The sequence below is a fragment of the Poecilia mexicana genome, unplaced genomic scaffold (genome assembly GCF_051168715.1).
Source record: "Poecilia mexicana isolate PSO_F unplaced genomic scaffold, ASM5116871v1 scaffold_9, whole genome shotgun sequence".
In the NCBI taxonomy this organism is placed as follows: domain Eukaryota; kingdom Metazoa; phylum Chordata; class Actinopteri; order Cyprinodontiformes; family Poeciliidae; genus Poecilia; species Poecilia mexicana.
The window spans coordinates 8,025,150-8,044,871 of record NW_028263378.1 but is presented as its reverse complement, the minus strand read 5'-3'; the positions used below and the strand labels follow the sequence as shown (position 1 = coordinate 8,044,871).

Here is a 19,722-nt window from a genome sequence, read left to right as displayed (position 1 = left end):
ACAGTAGGGAAAAGAGGGAAACATCACAAATGAATGGTTGTCTTTTACATGGAATCCTGGATAAAAAAATATGAAACACAACAACATGACAAAATATCAGATATACAGAAATCTACCCAAAAGAATAGCAACAAACCCACCAGAAAATGGACACAATGAAATATGATCAACAATAACGCTGCAAAGTACCAACAATTAGTTAAAAAAGTCAAATTAACTACTTTATATGTCAAGATTGCAGGAAGGAGAATGAGTAAGACATATAATGATAATGTTAATAGTTGCATGTCTAACTATTGGCAATCTAGTTTTCAATTTTATTAAACAGATTGAATGTACCCATTCTCTGAAGTTACTGGAATATTTTTCTTTAATATGCAACAGTAAATGCTCGCAGACTAAATGCACTCTTTCATAGAGGAAGAATGCAGGCCCCTCTTGCTGCAGCTTGATGTACTGAGCATGCTTTTTTTAAGTGTGTGCAATCATATATGTGCGCAGACAAGCGGATTAAAAAAAAAAAAAACAAGACACGTGTTTAACTATGAACCTCCAAATATAGAGATATGGGGATAGGAGGGAGAGGAAAGGGAGGAGACAGAAGGTGGAGGAGGAACTTTAAGAGACAGCGAGATAAACCGACGACCAAAGGTTGAGTTGAGACAAGGTTTCTGTTTTCAAACGGGCTCAACTGAATCTTCACATAGAAAAGTTTCATAATAAAATGACATTTTTTTTGTTCCAAACCAGATCTGAAAAATCCCACGCTGCAGTATGCACAAATGTAAACAAACACCTTCAATCTTCTGTTGACTTTAGAGTCGAGGTTGTTTCTATATCTGGGGTAGAAAGGGTGTGTTTCCTCTGTGGAGACCCTCCCCCTATACGAGGGCACAGCCAGTCCACCAGAAGAGAAAGACAGGCTGAAAGTACAGACTCGCATTCTATCAAACACTCGCATTCCTGTAATGCTGTCAGGAACATGAGAATGTGTTTGGAGTCTTGGACAATCCTGCTGAAGGACAGTGAAGTTTTGTAATGGTTTTAGTAATTAAATTTTGCCATGTCTTGCAGATTTCAGACTTCAAAGTGACACCATCAGTGTTTCAGAAATGTTATCTTCTTCTCCAATTACATCCTTAAAATCAAAAAGAAACAGAAATTTAACCCACGTGATAACTCAGAGAAAATCCCTTAGTCACAGTTTTGACTGAAAGGTGAAAAGGTCACGCTCCATGTTAGGAGGAAGGAAAGAACAAAAAGAAGAGAGCGAGGTGATGAGAGAGACGGGTGGAATGACGGTATAATAATGTGCATATGTGTATGAGGGTGGAGGAGGTGAACGCCCATATGAGCACATTTGAAGATGTGTGTGTGTGTGTACTCCTGTGTGGATTGAGCTCTACATAGTGAGGTGCACTAAACTATAAATTTGACACAAACTATTTGGTCTTTCAGTGTCGAAACAATTTTCATGACTTATCTTTGAAAAAAAAAGTGAAATTGTTTGATTAAATATGCTTGGATGTTTTGACTTTTCGTCAAGAGATTGTAAGCTATTAACATCCATTGATCTCATGTGTTAATAAATATCCATTTCATATCCTAAAAGAAACAACCAATTTTTTTCCCCCTTTCTTGAAGCCATAGATATTCAGTTTAGTGTTGTGAGGCAGCTGTGTTAAGACCAGAACAAGATCTATAAACCACCATGATACCATAATCAAATTTTACTGTTGTTGGATAGCAAGTTCCTGCATGCTGTTACCCACCCATTGTAATCTCTTATAACAACATTTGTAAAGGTCTGAGGTAATCAGTAAAAATCTAAGGAGGAGATTTTAGATTTATACAAGTTGGGAAAGTCTTTTGAAACAACTGTAAGTTTGAAGATCACCTTAAACACTTGCATAAAAACAGATGTCTGCTTGAGACCTCGTTTGGTCTCAAACAGCCCTCGAGAGCCAATGTCCTGCAACTTTTGGATGCGTGGCTTCAACACATAGACGCATCTGTGTTGAAGGTCCGATGGCTCGACCTCATACTCCAGCCATTGGATTCTGGTATATTGGACCAGAGACATCTAAAGGTTGCAGGACACAGAGACTCAAAGCCTTAATTTGAAAACTCCTGGACTAAAAGAAGAGCCAAAAATCTGCCTAACAGAAAACTGAACAACACAAGAACAATCAAAGCTCAGGATTGTATTTAACGCAAGCATCTCTTTCCACTGTCAAATTAATTTTGGGCTACAACAAGAAAGTAATATCTATAGTTTCATAATCTTTGATATATTTCATAGCCAAATTATGAAATATCTATATTGAAGCCAGTACAGAAAAGTTGCTGTACTGGCTTCCAACAGTCTAGATATCAATCCAAACAAAAACTTGTGGACTATGCCTAACCCCTCAACTGTTGTCATGAATTAAGTTTTAATGCAGCCAAGGAATGACGACTATCCCATGAATGTTGGTTCGTCCATATTCCACACATACCAAGAACCCTACTGGAAGCATTTTGCTACCACCCTGCAGTCAGAGATCTAATTAAGCTTAGCTTTGCTAGCTTTAATATGCTGATTTTCTTTAATATGCTGACTAAAGCAGGATGTTGTAGATACTATATTCAAATTAAACTAATAAATGAAATTAATATGAATAAGGCCCATTACTCAATGAGTTCTATAAGCCTAAACTGAATACATATATGCTAAGAAAACAAACAAGTGATACAAAGACTCAGCCAATCGTGTTTAATGTACTCTTAAACTCTGTTAGAGTTCAGCACTCCTCTGGATGCAAAATAAACAGTTTCAATTGCCCAAGTTAGACATTTTGTGTATAAATTAACCAAAAATCAACACAGATAAACCTGATAACACTGCTTCTACTTATGTGACAATTTTCACATAGCAATCAATTAATTCACAATGTTATGATGCTACAAGATAGTTTGATTTTGAACATTTGGAAACTTGTCTTCTGTAGTGTCATGCAATGTGCTGCTATGAATAAATTCCTGAACGAACATTTAAAAAGTTTTATGCAATCCACTTGATCTTATTTTACTTAAATCTAATTTATTTATGATTTGTAACTATTTACCACAAGAGTTACGTGACTTTCACAGCCTACATTTAATGCTAATTGCAAGACATTTTTTTTTTCACTTTCCTCTCTGATAAGAGCTCTTTAAAACAGTTAAAGGAACCAAACAGTGTAGAAGGAAAATAATCAAGAAGTGACTTAGGTACAATATCCAGTAACACAAAAATTGCAATCAGAGGAAATGTGGAGATGGGGGGAAAGTGTGGCAGCCCAATTCTTGGTGACAGGCCTGGCCAGCTCAGAGGAATGTTCCAGAAAATATGCTGCCTATTCATGGAGGACAGGAAATAAAGATCTCTCTCTCTCCCTCTGTCTCTCTCCACCTCAACTCTTTTCCCTCTCAGTTCTCAATCCTTCACTTTACATTCAGCTGCTTCTCTTTTCACCTATCTCTCATGCTCTTTAATTTCATGCTAGGGGAATTCTTGCATTGTATGATTGTGCCACATTGCTTTTGCTTGTGTTCCAAATAGATATTTAGTTAAAGAAGGGGGAAACCACTAAGTCTTAAGCACTTGCCCAATGTCTTGCCAACACATTTCACCAAACAAGTCAACTGATGGTTGCCAACAAAAGTGGATGATGAGAAATATTACAAGAAGAGTTAAAGCTTATTAACAACTGCATTTCTGGGAGGGCTATAGAGTGAAATGTCGCAAAGGATGGTTGAGTCTACAGTGAACGCTGGGCAATTGCATAGATTAATAGATTCAAACTGCATGACAATAACATGTTTCTCCATCCAGATGAGTTCCCTTTTCTCCAGATTAGTTTTCTGCACCCAAGTGTGTTAGGAGTAGAAAAAAAAGGTGTCACATTGAAAGTGTCCTAAACATTGTACTGACAGATGCAGCAGAAGAGTGAATTAAATGTGGGATTTTACAATTAGTTTTTCTAATATTTCATTATAATTAAATGATATGTGCATATCTGTAGACTCCAACATGCAGGGCCTCTGATCCATTTTGGTGTGGGCATTTAAAAATAAAGGTCAACTAAAGGTCTGACTGGGGTTAATCCTGGGGTCAGGTTAACTTACAATGAGAAGGTTGCTCAGCAATCCCATTAGGTCACTGATGGAGCTGTCCATTCACTGTCAACTGCCTAACCCAAACACCAACTTCTAAGCTTCACCAAAACCAATCCATATTGAACCTACACCTACTTTCACTACATCCATGAAAACAGGGCAGGATTTTTGTTTTTGCTTAATTTGGTCCTAATTTGAGCCTGGAAAGTGAGACAACAATTAGTCATTAGAGTCTTCAATGCTAGAGAGTTGATTTCAATAAACTAATTTGTGAGCATCTGTCATCAGTACATTAAATAAACCCATTGGAGGCATATTGTGTTGCTTACAGCTTGTTAGTAATTATATACTTTCAGGTGTTTAACTTTCAGATCTGTACATTTTTCTTGTTGAGTCTTTTATGTCTGTTTGAAAAACAGACTTACTTTGATAATTAGCAGTGCAAGTGCCAGTTGCTGCCAAGTTTATCTTTTAGGGTGTGAGCTAATGGGTCAAATAGCAGCTGTAGTCATATGAATGTCTGTATATTTAACAGGATAGTGTTGCAAAGAAATGCATCATAAAAAGCCACAGTGTGTACAATGTCAGTGTGAATCATAAAGGTGACAAATTCCAAACTCAAAATGGATATGGAGCTACTGTGAATAAAGAGCTAAAGACTTTAATGCAGGAAGCCTCACAAGAAATCAACAGTTTTAAATGTGAAGCTGGTATTGAGCTACTACTCAACGCCATTGTTCACTTTGGTGGTAAACAATATAACGTCATATGAGTCTTGTACACTAAAATAGCCATATATACTGTAGAGACAACAAGATAGGATTGTGGAAACCAAAATTGCACTGAATTTGTTTGACTCACACCTGTCTGCACCTGTGATGCCTACAATTCCCTCACACCGTTGCCACACATTCCGCTACTTTCTTCTTCACCCCTAAATAGTTGTCTACATGTCCCCTGGACCTTACGTCACATCTTAAACAACAGCAGAACAACAAAGCAGTTTCCCGTCTCTGATGACACACAGTGGGGAAACGAGTCAGATACACACAACAGCCTTTACAACGCAACACACATTGATGTAGTGCAGTAATTAGCATGCAAATGACGAGAGAGAAATACCGTGAAGATCTTTTTATTCACAGGGCTTAATGACCCCATCTGAAAATGACTATTTGAAAATGTCTATTTTAATAGTCAAAACACCAAATATACTCTAGCATGATACATATAGTGGAAACTGTCTCTGAAATACTGCAGGATCTAACATCAACTGTCTTCCTTAATTCTGCTCTTGGGGGTAGAGCCAATCAGCAGCAACGAAAATGAATGGCGTTCCTTGACTGCTTTCCAATGACAGTCAACGGCATGCCAAGCAGCATTGCGCCTAGGTATCTCCATTTCCATCTGCGTTTTTCTTTGAATATTTTGGATATGCTCTATGAAATATGGAGCTATGTCCCACAGAAAAATCCACAAGTAGGTGAATCTTCAATTACTGAACCGCGAATAGGTGGGTGGTTCCCTGTACAACCTTATTTAGTGAACATGTTGCTGCAGAAGTCCCCAATACAAAAATTCAGAGAAATGTTTTGGGAATAGCTTGTATTCCTAACAGTAGTTAACCTCGCCATGTTAATCTGCAAATCCAATTAGTTTTTGTCCTTGAATCATAGCTTAGTTGGGTCGGACATCATGCTCAGATCCAAATTACAGAATCAGAGGTAGAGAAATGGAACACTATGTCAGCCACCATAAGTGCTTCTTCCAGCTCTTGCTGTGTGTTTTGGTTAAAAATATCAGTGTTTGATCTGGCAGCAAAGTCTCCACAGACAGTTGCAGTCGAACTGCAGTTACACTGCAAACATTTGTGCACACAGTTTCACTTCTCTTACTTTAAGGTCACAAATGTGTTTTTTATTTAAAATACATGGAGTAATAAGTTATTTATGCCAAGAGTCAAGCTTTTCTATTAAGCTAATGTTTGCCACAGTGAGAAGCAGAATACTGAAAAATGAAGCATGTGACAACATAGAAGAAACAAGTCAACATATATAGAGAGCAAAACGGTGACAGGAAAGAGGCTGAGAGTGAACAAGTCTTAGTATGATGAGCTCTCTGCTGACCTACATAATACAGACTTGTACCTACCAATAACTACTCATTAATTCTGGCACAAATAGAGAAGCTATTTAAAAATATAAAAGGCTCTACAGAAAGCAACGCACCACATTCACATGTGTTCTTCAATGGGACCTAAAAAAACAACCTATAAGTTTATATCCACTAAAACTGTGAGCATAATGTAAAATACAATGACAAAAGATTGACTAGAGGTAATTTTACTTCAGAGACACAAACAAAAGGAAACAAGTTGAAAGACTGAAACTTATGAGTTTATCTTGCAATGAAGAGGGAACACAGGCTATGCAGTGATGAGTTAACTCAAACGAAAAGAGAAAAGATTACCAAAACGACTGACCACAGGATCTTCTATGTGGTGGCTCAAACACACAAATGGGCAGTTAGGAATAGCGTGAGAAAACCTTCACAAAATGCTTCCACACTAAACACTGAACCACAGATCTCCCTAACCCATCATAATAAACTGAAGACCTGAAAACATTATTATAATTGACATTGCAGTAGATTTCAAATTAGAATTATCACCACCACCTAAGTCTGCTGAAACTGTGAATCTTAATATTTTATGATTAATAATTAGCCAGGAAAGTGAATAACCATTTTCTAGTTATATTTTCTAAGAAACTGCAGTTTCACTGCTTGTCACTTTTGAGTAAAAGCTGTGAATAACAACCAGACAGGGGTTTTGGTAGAGCATGATTATCCCACAATTAGATTGACCTTTAACATTTCGTAGCAAGATACCATCAGTCTGTTTTATTAAGTGGCTTAAGGGCAAAAAATGAAAGGCTATTAACTTAACATGGCACAACATTTGTAAGATTTGATCAAGTAAATCAAATCTTCAAGAATAAACTGTATTACCATACAATATATTATGGAATCTTACGGTGCCTTACAACGCGTATCAAATACAAAATATAAAAGGAAAACTAACTTCAAAATAAATAAAACCAATGTCAAACTAAATGTCTGCTTAAAAAGTAAAGTACTTAACTGCTTCTTAAATACAACAACAGTACCGACAACCCAGAGTCTTGATGCCACAGCTTTAAAGCAGATATAAAATGTGTTTTTTGGGCCACAAGCAACATCCCAGCTGCTGTTCTTAAACGAGACTTTGGGATTGCAAAGCTGGAGATCCAGAAACACGAATACAGTCAAGTTGTTTCTTTCTTTGGAAAGTAAAAAAAAAATTATTACAGAAGTCGTTATGAGAATATAAAAAGTGAATATAATCTAATATGGATTTTTTTTCTGTAAAATTGCATACCATGAAATACCATGAACCTTTATTGCATGTTTCAGAAAAAGCTTTTCAACTTTGCAGAACAACATGCCCAAGTTCTACTAGTTTAAGAAGAGTAGCTGGATATCATAGACCTTTGTTTCTCATGCTGTAACGTCAGACCATGCTGATTAATTCAGCAAGTGATGCAGTCATCTTGCCATCTCCTCTTAATGTCAGCTGAGATTTAGGTCCATTTAATAAAAAAAGGCATCTAGCCACTGGAGACTGAGCTGAGATGAAGAGCATAAAAGATGAAAAAGAAAATCTCCTGTTAAACAGTGGAAGCTGATGTATTCGTGTTGCATAGACCGGAATAGTTTCAGTCAAATTTGTTTAGTAGAAATATAATCACCCAAATGTACAACATTAACGTATTTTTCTCCCATAGTAAAGATCTTCAATCACTGACTTTGGTCCAAGAATCTAACAGCGAACAAGTACCTTTAGATCAAACGAGATCAATAAAAAGTAGCACAGGAAAACACTGATTAAACATGATGAGGGCAACTGATGAGGATTTAATGTCTGAGCTGCCTTGGAAATCTGAAATTAAAACATTTGTAATACTTAACATATGTTGTAAAGAAAATGGTGGATAAATAACATTACATGTATGAATGTCTGACTATGAATATTCTTTCAATACGTAGATTCAAAAACACAGGGAAACACCGATGACACGTCTTTAATTTAAACATCTTTAGAGTGTTTCCAGCTCTAAAACACAGATTTAGGAAAACTGCTGGTTTGGAGGACGTGTTGTGCTTTTAAATAAGCTGCCAGAGATTTAATAATAAGCCAGAGAAAACATTAAGCTAACCATACACACGGTTTACAATAATTAAAGTTTCACATGTACCAGTTTATTTAAAATGTTAAAAAAGATAAGTTGAGTTAAGGAAACTAAACTATAATGTGCATTTTCAGTGAGCTATTTAATCTAAACCTGTTATATCTCTTAGATGCCTAAGGAAAGAATATTGCCATTTTATGATGTACTTTATGTTGAGTACCTCAGTACATAGAGTACTGAGGTACTCTATGTTGAGTACCTCAGTACTCAACATAAATGTACAGTTTTCTTTTTAAAAACACAGAGAGAAAAGAATTGGCTTTAATTTTGTAGTTTATGTATTTCCATGGATGAATGTCTGCTTATTCATATGTTTACTTGGATGTCAAAAAACAGGTCAGGATGCTATTTACTCCTCTAAATTTGTCTATCCAAATTTAGAAGAATAAATAAACCATATTTTTTCCTCTTCCATTTCTTGTACCTTTAAAATAATCTTTTTAGTCAAATCTGACAAAAGTAATTTTGATTCTATAATAGCAGCATTCAGATGCAGCCACACGTTCAGTATTAGAGATCAATATAGCCCCAGAGCCGTGCCGAGTATTGGATCTAACCAACATAATCATCTGTAATCTCTGACATAAAATCCTGTAGACATTCATTGGAGGGCTGACGACAAGCACTCATCAGCTCAAAGCGTTTAGTATCCACCACTTCCCAAAGCACCACCAGTTAGGAAAAAGAACACCACAGCCATGAACTGTAACCATGCAATCAGAACACCGCTACGCATGAGGTGAACTCTGTTTGCTGAAAGACAGGGTGAACACACAAATGACAAGATGAATGGTGTCCCTAAAGTGTCTCGGATTATCAGTTGACCTCCCCATCAATAAAAGTGGAAACTGTAACTGAGCTGCAGGCAAGGTGCATAATGCATCAGCAGGCTGTTGTTGTGTTTAGGTAGAATCAAGGAAAACACTCAGTTTTTATTGCTACTAGCCTCAAGTAAGTTCCATGCTAATCATATTGCATTAATCCTCTAAACAGCCTAACTAGACACTGGTGGTTCCATATATGAAGATGAAAAGGCACACAGTGGGTCCCTCATGAACAGTATCTTGCATAATCCAATGTTCTTCACTGGTTTGTTTGTATAAAAGCATATAATTCAGCTCCTTCAGGCTGAACATTAAAGTACACAAACACAGCAGTTTTTGCTGTCTTTTCATCCAACAGAGTCCCACAATCACCCTTACAGTGACTGATCTTGCTGTCCTTTCTACCGCTGTAAAATGACTGCATTTTTAAAATTCCACTATCTTCACCTGCAACATTGTCCAAGAATCAATTATGGTTTCTTTCCTGGGTGTGTGGTTTTGCACAGGACAAGCCCAGGCCCAGGCCTGCTGAACAACATGTACAATGCCTTCAGGGTTGGTTACAGCAAATATCTGCATGACGTCACGCTCAGCTGAGGACAAAGCCCACTGCTTTCTCCCAGACAGAGAGAGGGAGAATGAGGTGGGGGTGGGCTCTTAGTGCAAAGCGTGGACTTTGCTGCTGCAATGTGGATGTGTACACTATGATATGCGTGTGAAATATGAATAGCTCTAAGGTTGGATGAATGTGAGGCAGCTGCAGGATTCTCACATGCACGTGTGCAATAAAGGTGAGGCAGTGTGTGTCTGCAAGCATGTGTGCATAATGTGCAAGTAAGTGCCATCCACCCATGCTTATCAGTATAAATAGAGGCAGTGCATTGGCAATAAGACCTACAATAATGCAATAAAAGGCTAGCAAATGATAGATTTTTTTTTTTTAGAAACAATGTTACAAGGTCAGCATCAGTAGCCTGTGCAGTGCATGATGCAACACAGCTCCCAAGTGCAATCAAAGGGAACAATACACCCACTGCTGTGCTAGTCACCTGCACGCTTTACATTCATCATCATCATCATCAACTCCCTTGCTTAGCTCGAGGCATTGTCTTACAGTTATTTTGCATGGCTTGTTGATATTTCCCTATTTGCTTAGTCTCCACATGCACAACCCAAGAGTGTATAAAGATTAAAATAAAGCATATGCATCAACACGAGCGTTCCCATGACAGATGCACAACTCAAGAGAATGATAATGACATTTTGATGAACACTTCTTTATCAATAGCAGCACAGGGTGCATGCGGACGAATAAAAAAAAAGTGCAGAGAAAACAGACAAAGCAGGGGAACGCCCCCTTTCTTAATCCTGCAAACTACTCTTAGGTTATCAGCTGTCTCTGACTGGATGCCAGTCATTCTTTCACCTGATTCTTAAGAATGATGTCTGTCACAACCTGAATGATAAACAGGGGAAGAATTTCAGCCGGAACGAGCTATATTACAAGTTAAAAACAGAAAGCTTTTGTCTTATTTCCCAACAGACACTCGAAAAGCTCCATATAATGCAGTTATAAATGGCTACCAAAAAAAGAAGAAGAAGAAGATGACGATGATTCTGGGGTTACAAACCTCTCAAATAAAGGTGGACGCAGGAAACGAAACACAGCCCAGACAGTCAAGACTGACGCATTCCTGTCGTCTCCGAGTTTGGCCTTTTTGTTATCTCTGCCCTGCTGGCTGCAGCGTCAACGTTGCCACTTGAAAATCGAAGCCAGAAGTTAGCCGTCTGAGCAGCGGAGGTGACGGCTCAAAATACTCGAATACATTCAGTCTCGTCCTCTCACACAAGTCGCTTGCTGCTTTACGAAGCTACGTCCATTCCTCTACATCTGTGTCTTCTTGTTTTGTGTGTGTATTCGCAGCTGTTTTCCTTGTTGTAACCTTAGCCTGAAATTTCTCCTGTCGCTTTAAGGTACATTTCCGGGGTTCGCTGACAACTACGCGGAAGGCGGGACTTACCGGCCAGCTGGGCTTTTGCCATTTATCCGATTGGCTGCTTGTGGTCCTTTTACCCAATCAACATTCAGCCACTACCAATTTTTTTAAAACATGCAGATTTATTCAAAAATACTGCTCTTTTATTGGTTTGTGGATTAGTTAAACCTCCACCCACTACACGTGCTTTTCTCCCCTCCCAGTCTTTAAAGCCAGGAGGGCTTTTGTGCTGAACCCTCGATACACACTAAATTCTTTGATATTTAACATTTACCTACTGCATATAAGGAAGGACAAGACAGTTAATCGGCAACGTGGCTGAAACGTACAAATATCTTACAGCCACGCTGACAGTGACCGTTTACTGTATCAGACTGAGTGGTAATCCCCTTCTTTTCCTCCCATTTGTACTGAATTAGGGAGAGCCATGTTTTCACAGAGCTAAGAATAGATCCGCTACATTTATCCCTATAGTGCCTTGCAGCTGCAGTGATTCCACGCCCATGTTAGCACACTGGGGCTTTATTTTCTTCTGCCATGTGAAGGAAAAGATAAGAGAAAGGCCTGTAAGCACGAAGTGAAATATGCTCTAAATCCATTCATTCATCTGTCTCGTTAAATTCTTGACAAACTCGTTGTTTTAATTCCTAGTTTTTTATTGCCATTATTTACAAACAACCTGGTGTCAAATGCCTGGCTACAGCTGCCAAGTAGCTCAACCAGACATGACGACTTTTTAAGTATATCTTGCTGGTATGTTAGACTCCATTTTGTTTTCATAACTGCCTTAGCTATTGGTGACACAGATTCAGGAAGGTGTCCCAAATATTCCTAGCATGTTTTTCAGTTGTACATTCGCCAAAACCTAAAGGTGCTCTATAATAAAATACTTTATTATGTTTAGAGGGAATTTAAATGTTGTAACTCCTCACAACTTTCTTCAAACAACTGTAGATGCCGACAGCTGTGTGCCCACAGGAAGGAACTCCTGTAGCTGTCTGTAACACAGTGAGTCTAAAGCAGCGTCTGTTGATACTCATGAGACAATATGCTGCATTTTACTGCAAATACTAGAATTCTTCAGCTTCCTCAAGAAGTAAACTCTGCTCTGTTCCTTCTTGTAGACAGCTTTACTGTTGCATCTCCAGTCCAGACTGTTTTCCAGGTACATATTTATACTCATCTCTGAACCACCCAAAGACCGCAGAATCATCTGAGCATTTCTGGTCTGGTAACTGTGTAGGCCACTGGATTACAGTGAACTCGCTGTTCTTAACAAATTAGTTCAAAATTTTAGCACTTTAACGTGTCAGATTAGCTGGCTGGAGGTACCAATTAAAGGTAGATGCACTGCGTTTATGAAGGGTTTTGGTATGGTTTGCAACAAACCTTGGTTGACTGTGATGTTTAGACTACATCTGATTGATATTAAAAGGCTTCAAAGTGTGCCAAGAAAACATTTGCCACACTATTACCACACCACAGCCAGTCTGAGATGATGATACAAGGTAGGATGGCGCAATCTCAGGAAATCTGCATTTTCTGAAATACTTAGACCAGCCCATCTGACACTAACAACCCTGACATACAAAGTCAGCTGTTTCTATGGATATAAAATTTAATGATGGTCGGTTGTAAATTCAGTAAGTCATCTTTATCACATTTGCCTGCTTAAATGTATTGAGTTGCAATTCTTGGTAACAGAATTGAACAGGTGTAACTGTGTCAACTGCATTAAAAGTGGGATATACCGTCTAGATTAGCATTGAATGATAAAGGTCAGATCCCTGAGGTCCAAATCTACACCAACAGGTAATGGCTCACCCATTGGACATTGTGGTTGAGGACAAAGTAGAAAAGAGGGCAGTTGTGAGAGACGCATCGCTGCAAAGCAGCAGCAACATAACAAAAGAATATGAGAAGGTCAAGAGAAGCTCAAAAAGAAGTTCTGAAAAGACAAGGCCTGAAAACATGAATAACTTCTGAGGTCTCTGACCAGAAGAGCGCAGTTCAAGAAACAAACTACTGAATAGAGCCCTCCTGCTCCAAATAACCCAGTAGAATACTCAAGCTTGAAGTGGGACCACATTTGAAATGTCACTGTGATAAAATAACTTTTATTTCTAGTCAGAAAATCAGACTACATGTATAAACCATATGCTTACAAAAATCCTACAAGCCCAATATGATTTCTTTTAATTTGTCTTTTTTACATTTGGAAATGTGTTTTTACTTTACTGACACAAAACCAACTTCCTTCTTGACAAGTTAAGGTGACTTTAAAAGGCTGCATGCTATTTTTTTTAGCATAGGGAAGTGGAACACCACATGCTGCATATTCAAAAGCAGTCATTCATCTACAAGTGACCCCATTTGCCTTTGCTCCACTTTTCTCGTAATTCTGTCCGTAACATGATCTGAAAACGGGGGTGAAAGCTCATCATTTATAGGGTTACAGCCTGGCCAAATAGAAAACACATGCTAAAAAAAGGTAAAGCTGCATTCTTAATAAAAAACAGGACTGATATCTTGTTAACTTTTTAACATGTAGTGTCATTTGGATTGTTCACGCCCCCTGCTGGAATAAAAATACCTTAAAACGATGTTTTCTGTTAACTGTAGGGCAAAGCAAGAGCCTAGCAAAGCATGAGACACAACTTCTGTTAACATAAAATGCAATTTCAAATGTGGCTTACTAACAAAATTACCCTTCCTCAGGCTTTTCATTATGTAAATTATAACTACACAGCGCAAGTCGGTGCATGTCCTTATTAAAAGTGGGGTGTTTTATTGGTTTCAACGCTGCAAGAAAGCTTCACAAAAATTCTGCATAAAAACCAACTTAACACATAAAAACAACATCATTCCAAACTTTAGTACCGTACTAATGCATGGAATCAAGTTTTAAATGTCAGAACTGGGCGGCTGGTTTTGTTTTTTTTGATCCGCCTGTGCCATGTTCCCGCTTCCTCTTCTGTTTATTCTTCTGCCCCTCCTCTTGTCTGAATTGGTGTCTGTTGGGGACAAGAAATAATAAATTCATAACAGTGTGGACTTGAAGGTTGCTTAAGCTGAGACAAAGTGTGACTGGATTAGACTATGTAAATTTGAACTTTTCCTTAGACTGCAAGAATCAGGATTTCAGTATCTTTGTCAGTTGATTTAGGTAAAGTAATAAAACATTAAGCTGTTGCAGAAAAAACCGAATGCAGGGTTCCTCATTATCCATTTAAAAACATGTTGCATATGTATCCATCTCACAGAGCTTAGAGGCGGCTTGTATTAAATCACACTGACATCAAACGTCATGGGTGGAATGTAAATGAGAAATATGACATCTTCAGCGCTTGAACGTGAAAACTAACAAATGAACCATTAGAACCGCAGCTTAATGTAAAATGATAATTGATTATTACATACCAAATGAACAGAAATTAAAGAAAATAAATAATTATTTGTTTTAATCACAATTGTGGCACTAAGCAATGCTGTAACACACTCACCACATGAGCATATTACAAAACACAACAGTCTGTGCTTATTTATGAAGGACCATATGACCACTGATGACAGCAAAGGACTCACCAGCTACACACCATCCACTTGTAAAAACATGGTTGACTCCATGTACCACGGATGTGAAGCAGTTATCAGAAACCGTGGTTATGCAACTAAATATTAATTCATGATTCTCAGGAAAGATTAATCTTCCAGCATTTCGTAGTTTATGTAGTTTATTTTTGAGTTTATAAAAAAAGATGTCAAACTGCTACTTTTTTTTAACATTGTATTTCTTCACTTCCTTTAAAATATTGTAATATTCAATTACATTTTCCACTTTTTTGCTTTGAAATAGAATGTGCAGTGTCCCCAATGCATTTGTGTTCATTAAAATACAATTTATCTGAAGAATTTCAAGGTTTACTCACCTTTTCAAACACACTGCTGTTATTATGAACATAACTGTACTGCTTTCAGTTGTCCATTGTGACAACTGTCTGGACCTCCAATTGAAGGAACTAAATTTTCTTACCTATAACTAATACAGCCTTGCCAAATGGTTTCTTATTTTCCCCCAAAATATCTCCAATGTTCTTCAGAAGTGGCAATTCTTTTCCCATTGTGGATCTTACCTGGACTGCCAGCGCCGGCCACTGTTCCACACTCTACCAAAAGAGGGAAGCCAGTTGGCGTCTGTATGAGAGCTGTGATCAAAGTTGGCTCCCACTCTGTTCGGAGGAAGCTTCCTTAGTTTCTCTTGCTCCTCTGGAAAAAAGACAGAGGAGCAATGCAAACATTATCTAAAAGTTTACATTTAGACGATGCAAACTTCAGGACTTTCTAGAAAACAAAAGTAGCTCATAAATCTAAATTAATGACAAGTTGGTCTTTGTATAGCAAAGAGTTCAAGTGCTAAATCATAACACGGCTAATACTTTGCTTGAGGAACTCCTGGAGTGACGGGCCGATCTCAGCCTGTGCCGCTGCTCCAGACGGCCCCTCTAGTGGATCATCTTGGAGCCAAGGTGGAACGGCTCCTGCAACACACACAACGCAATGCTGAGCTAAACTCAAACCTACTGGAGAAACAACACACCATGTGAGAAGAGCAAAACATTAAATTAAAAATAGATAAGTCAGAACACACAGTCAAGACAAAAATAATGTTTTTTCTCACTGACAATGCAGGCATGGGGGGAAAAAAATGAAAATCAATGATTCAAAAGCTTGTGCGCCCGCCCAATTTAAAGCTGCCATTTTTGTATGGGTTAATCAGCCTCTGTGCAGGAATGTTGAGTCACTTTTTGTCACAACATTGCTTCAGATTAATGAGGTTTACAGGAACTTGTAGATACACAGCTCTGTTGCAGAATTTCATTCATGTTGAAACATTTCAACACCAACTCTTTTCCGCCACATTGCTATAGCTGTCCTGCTTTGTTTGGGATCATTTTTCTGTTGATGAGGGAAAATCAAGTAAATTGTGGTCAGACATAAGGTCAATATATCCATTCTTCCAAAATTGTGCTTGACTGCATTGTGTGGAGACAGATCTCGGAAGTCAGCCACTGTGAAGTCAACAAAAGAAAAATGAATAACAAAATAATTAACAAGATGTTACCTGTGTGCACATTCCCACTGCTTGATGAATCCTGCAAGAGAAAAAAACTGTCTATTGAAGTGCATCAAATTAGTGAAAAAATAATACAAACATATAAGCATTCAAAGTTTCATAAAAAAGCTGGGAGTTTACCTGATAACCAATAAAAGTCAGGCTGTGTCCTGCAAGTGTCCAGGGCGCCTCAATAATCGGGTCAAACCTGCTCCCAACCTGCTGCGTCGACACTTGAGACTGAAACTGAGAACTGGTTCCCAGACAAGACGATGAGCCCCAAACAGAGACATCACTCAAAGTGAAATCAATGACAACATAAAATGCTTTATTGTTTTATGTCGACGCAGCGTTACCTGACAGAAACCTCCACCGATGGATCGGTGCTGCTGGGTCCATTTGATGATTCCCGCTCTTCATTGGGCTGATATTGATTCAGGAAAAGCCAACATGGGTTCACAGAGGATATCTTACGTCTAATAATGCTTAACTTCAGTTTTCTGTTATCATTAAACAATTTTGGGCCACAAATATTTGAATAAACCATCGACTAATACCTTCTTTATGTCTACAATTATAGTTAACTGACAAAGGGTGAAAACAATGTAAAAGAAAAATAAAATGCAACCCAAACATAAAATATGGAACAAGGTGAAAAAGGTTGAATAAAAAAAAAAAGAGGAAAAATAATTAAAACACGGCTTTTTGCATGTGTGATGAAAAGTGGTAGAAGGTACGCTGAAGAAAGTTTAGTAGTTATTAAAAATATTTGGGCAAAGATTGATGAGAAATGATGAGTGATTTTTAGGGGGAATATCTTTGAAGCTGCTTTAAATATTTAAACAAACTTTACAATTATTTCATGTATTTGTTCAGATAGATTAAAATATATAGTCAAGTTATTAAATAAAACACTAGACCCATTTATTTAAATTTATTTACTACATTTTGCCTTGAAACTGTTAAAATTCATAACCAATTTTGCTACAAACATTGTTTTTAATCTTTTTTTTTTATCCTGCAAGTTCCACTCAACATTTCTTTCCAACTCATGTCGATCACTTGGCAAGTTACCCTGCAACGTCATTACACCTCTCGGCTTGAATTTCCAAATAGCTTTTACTTTATTACAACTTGCATAAGTTCAAATCCTAATTAGTTAAATCTGTGCAACCCAATCTCATAAAAGCTGGGTGAATGTTGCTTACCTCTTGTGATGACTAAGCATTAAACTGGAAAATAAAGGGATCTACATAGAAAAATACCAGCCAAGGCCACAGTGATGGATACTGCCACTGCATCTTTGGAAAACAAACCTCTAAAAGACACTGGAAGACCTCCTGGCGGTGCTTTTCCTGGGCCCGGATAACATCAGCTTGCTGAAGTCATGGAAAGATAAGCAGGAAAACAATACCGTTCGTTAGCATTCACTGCACGCTGTCACGCCTCATTGCCTATGAACATAGTCCAGTCTGAAATAACTCTAGAGCATAAATTAATTCAAGAAAGATCAATTTAAAAAGAAAGTGTGCAAATGAAATTATGTAAGCACACGGCTGATGGTTTTTGGTTTCATCTCAAGAAGAATAACAAAAGTACAACTCAAAATGTTTTTTCATTACCTGCTTAATATACTCGTCTTCCTTTTCCACAAAGGACTCCAAAACTTTTGCCACTTCAGTCTTAAACCTAGAAAGAACCAAACAATGTCATTGATTTTAACTGATTTTAAATCTATATTTCTTTCATACAAACTTGTTGTCTTACCTTTCAGTTTCTTCCTCTGTGATTAAGACTCTGTCTCTAAGCTTGGGGTCAGCCTTGTTGTCCCACCAAAACTTATAAGTACTGGTTCTGTGTTCTCGTCTGGAATGAAAAGTATTTGAGATTTTTAATACCCCGTTTTTCGACTTAACGATTTGTCATCCCCAGATCAAGTTACAGTTTAAAATTACATATAGCCCGATTTCTACGTTTGAAAGAAGTTTATTAAGTCCTCTGCACGCATTTTAAATGTTCGTTCTCTCCGTTATAAACTTCAAAATGGTAAAAATGCTTAAATATTTGGGCAGATTAAAAATCTACTTGCTCCTCTATAAATGAGACAATCTGTGGAAAAGCCAGACGAAAAGAACAAATGAATTTAAATACAAAAGTTAACCATAAAAGACGTACGTGGCCATGTGCTCCAATAAGCCTCCATACATCACTGTCATGTTGTCATCTGTGACGTTCCGTTCAACTTCAAGACCACAGCAGTGGCACCAGAACTTCTGCTTGTGCTGAGTGCAGTCAAACTTTTCCACTTGGGGTTTTTTTAGGGTTCGTCGAGCTTCTTTGACCTGACAGACAGCCATCATGGGACAGTCATGGAACAGAAGGAAATTCAGATGACTGTCAAAACACAACACTTATTTCTGTTAACAGATCTGGGGTTCAGAAAAAGCTGCAAGCTATAATCATCCAAATTAACAGTAATGGATTATTGACATGAACCCAGTCTTAAAGATAGGAGTGGATGTAGCTCCATTACTAATTATATAGTTTATTTGGGGACGACTGTTAAATAATAGCTGGAACTTGTCGCAGAAGTAGGGGAGAAACGGCGGAAAGATAATAAACAATCCCACAGTTAGCAGCTAACGTCATTAGCAACTGCTCTGGCATGTCATAGCATTGCTATTGTAGTATTCGGTGATGCAAAAGGATATAAAAACACACAACACGTTGCAAACAACATTTTTGCACAAACTGTGCTAATTTAAGCGCCTCACCTTTTCAGTAAATTTAAGTAGAACGACCCTGAGTCTGCTTTGGTGATTTTTTCCAAAGATGTGTTTCTTCTTCCCGCAGAATGTTGTCTGATTACATATGGCGCAATAATATGCACCCATTTAGTCCCTGTGTAATAATCCCAGCAATTATTGAAAGTTAAAGTCAAAAACCTCCTAAATGTATTGTTTTATTTCATATTGACCCTCTCGGAATAGCCTCCGGTTGACGTCTTCTTCGTTTGTTGTTGACAGTTGGCAAACCACCTCACATGTAAATTTACTGCCACCTGCTGGACTTTTGTAAACTACATTTCATTGGTGACTCAGGACAGTTTGCAATGAAGTATTTTCTAAACAATAGTCTTAAGTTTTATTTTAAAAGGGGTATTTTTAGAGTATTTAGGGATTTTAATGAGACAACCCATGCATTCCTCATAAACCTAATACTCTAGTAACACATTGTAAACATAATCCTTGATTTAAATCCACTCGCAAGAGTTGCTTTTTCTTTCTTTTTATTTAGTTCATTATGTATCAATTATTCTGAGATGATAAAATATTGTTTCATGACGTTCATTTCATTAT

At 37.7% G+C, this 19,722-nt stretch overlaps 2 protein-coding genes across 3 annotated transcripts in view; both read right to left on the bottom strand.

Annotated features, from left to right (window-relative positions):
• atosb (atos homolog b) overlaps window positions 1-11,253 on the bottom strand; it is a 29,690-nt gene extending 18,437 nt beyond the window's left edge. For both annotated transcript variants that reach the window (XM_015000385.2, XM_088008711.1), the window contains exon 1: window positions 10,885-11,253. The gene's annotated coding sequence lies outside the window, so the exon portion shown is untranslated. The remainder of the gene's footprint in view (window positions 1-10,884) is intronic.
• Window positions 11,254-13,347: 2,094 nt separating this feature from the next.
• On the bottom strand, window positions 13,348-19,392 carry cenatac (centrosomal AT-AC splicing factor). Its single transcript, XM_015000374.2, has 11 exons — window positions 19,138-19,392; window positions 18,539-18,705; window positions 18,131-18,229; window positions 17,986-18,052; window positions 17,680-17,742; window positions 16,720-16,787; window positions 16,505-16,616; window positions 16,373-16,403; window positions 15,687-15,788; window positions 15,384-15,516; window positions 13,348-14,264 (listed from the first exon to the last, which is right to left on the bottom strand). The coding sequence occupies exons 1-11, from the start codon at window positions 19,255-19,257 to the stop codon at window positions 14,162-14,164; spliced, it is 1,065 nt and encodes a 354-aa protein (XP_014855860.2). The 5' UTR covers window positions 19,258-19,392; the 3' UTR covers window positions 13,348-14,161.
• Window positions 19,393-19,722: the final 330 nt, after the last annotated feature.

What these genes read in the sequence shown, in the direction of transcription:
- cenatac (XM_015000374.2), bottom strand. Translation starts at nt 19,257, where the DNA reads ATGGGTGCATATTATTGCGCCATATGTAATCAGACAACATTCTGCGGG. An exon ending in TACTTAAATTTACTGAAAAG is followed by an intron (nt 18,706 to 19,137) that starts GTGAGGCGCTTA and finishes GCTGTCTGTCAG; the next exon opens with GTCAAAGAAGCTCGACGAAC. An exon ending in GGCCGGCGCTGGCAGTCCAG is followed by an intron (nt 14,265 to 15,383) that starts GTAAGATCCACA and finishes TGTCCCCAACAG; the next exon opens with ACACCAATTCAGACAAGAGG.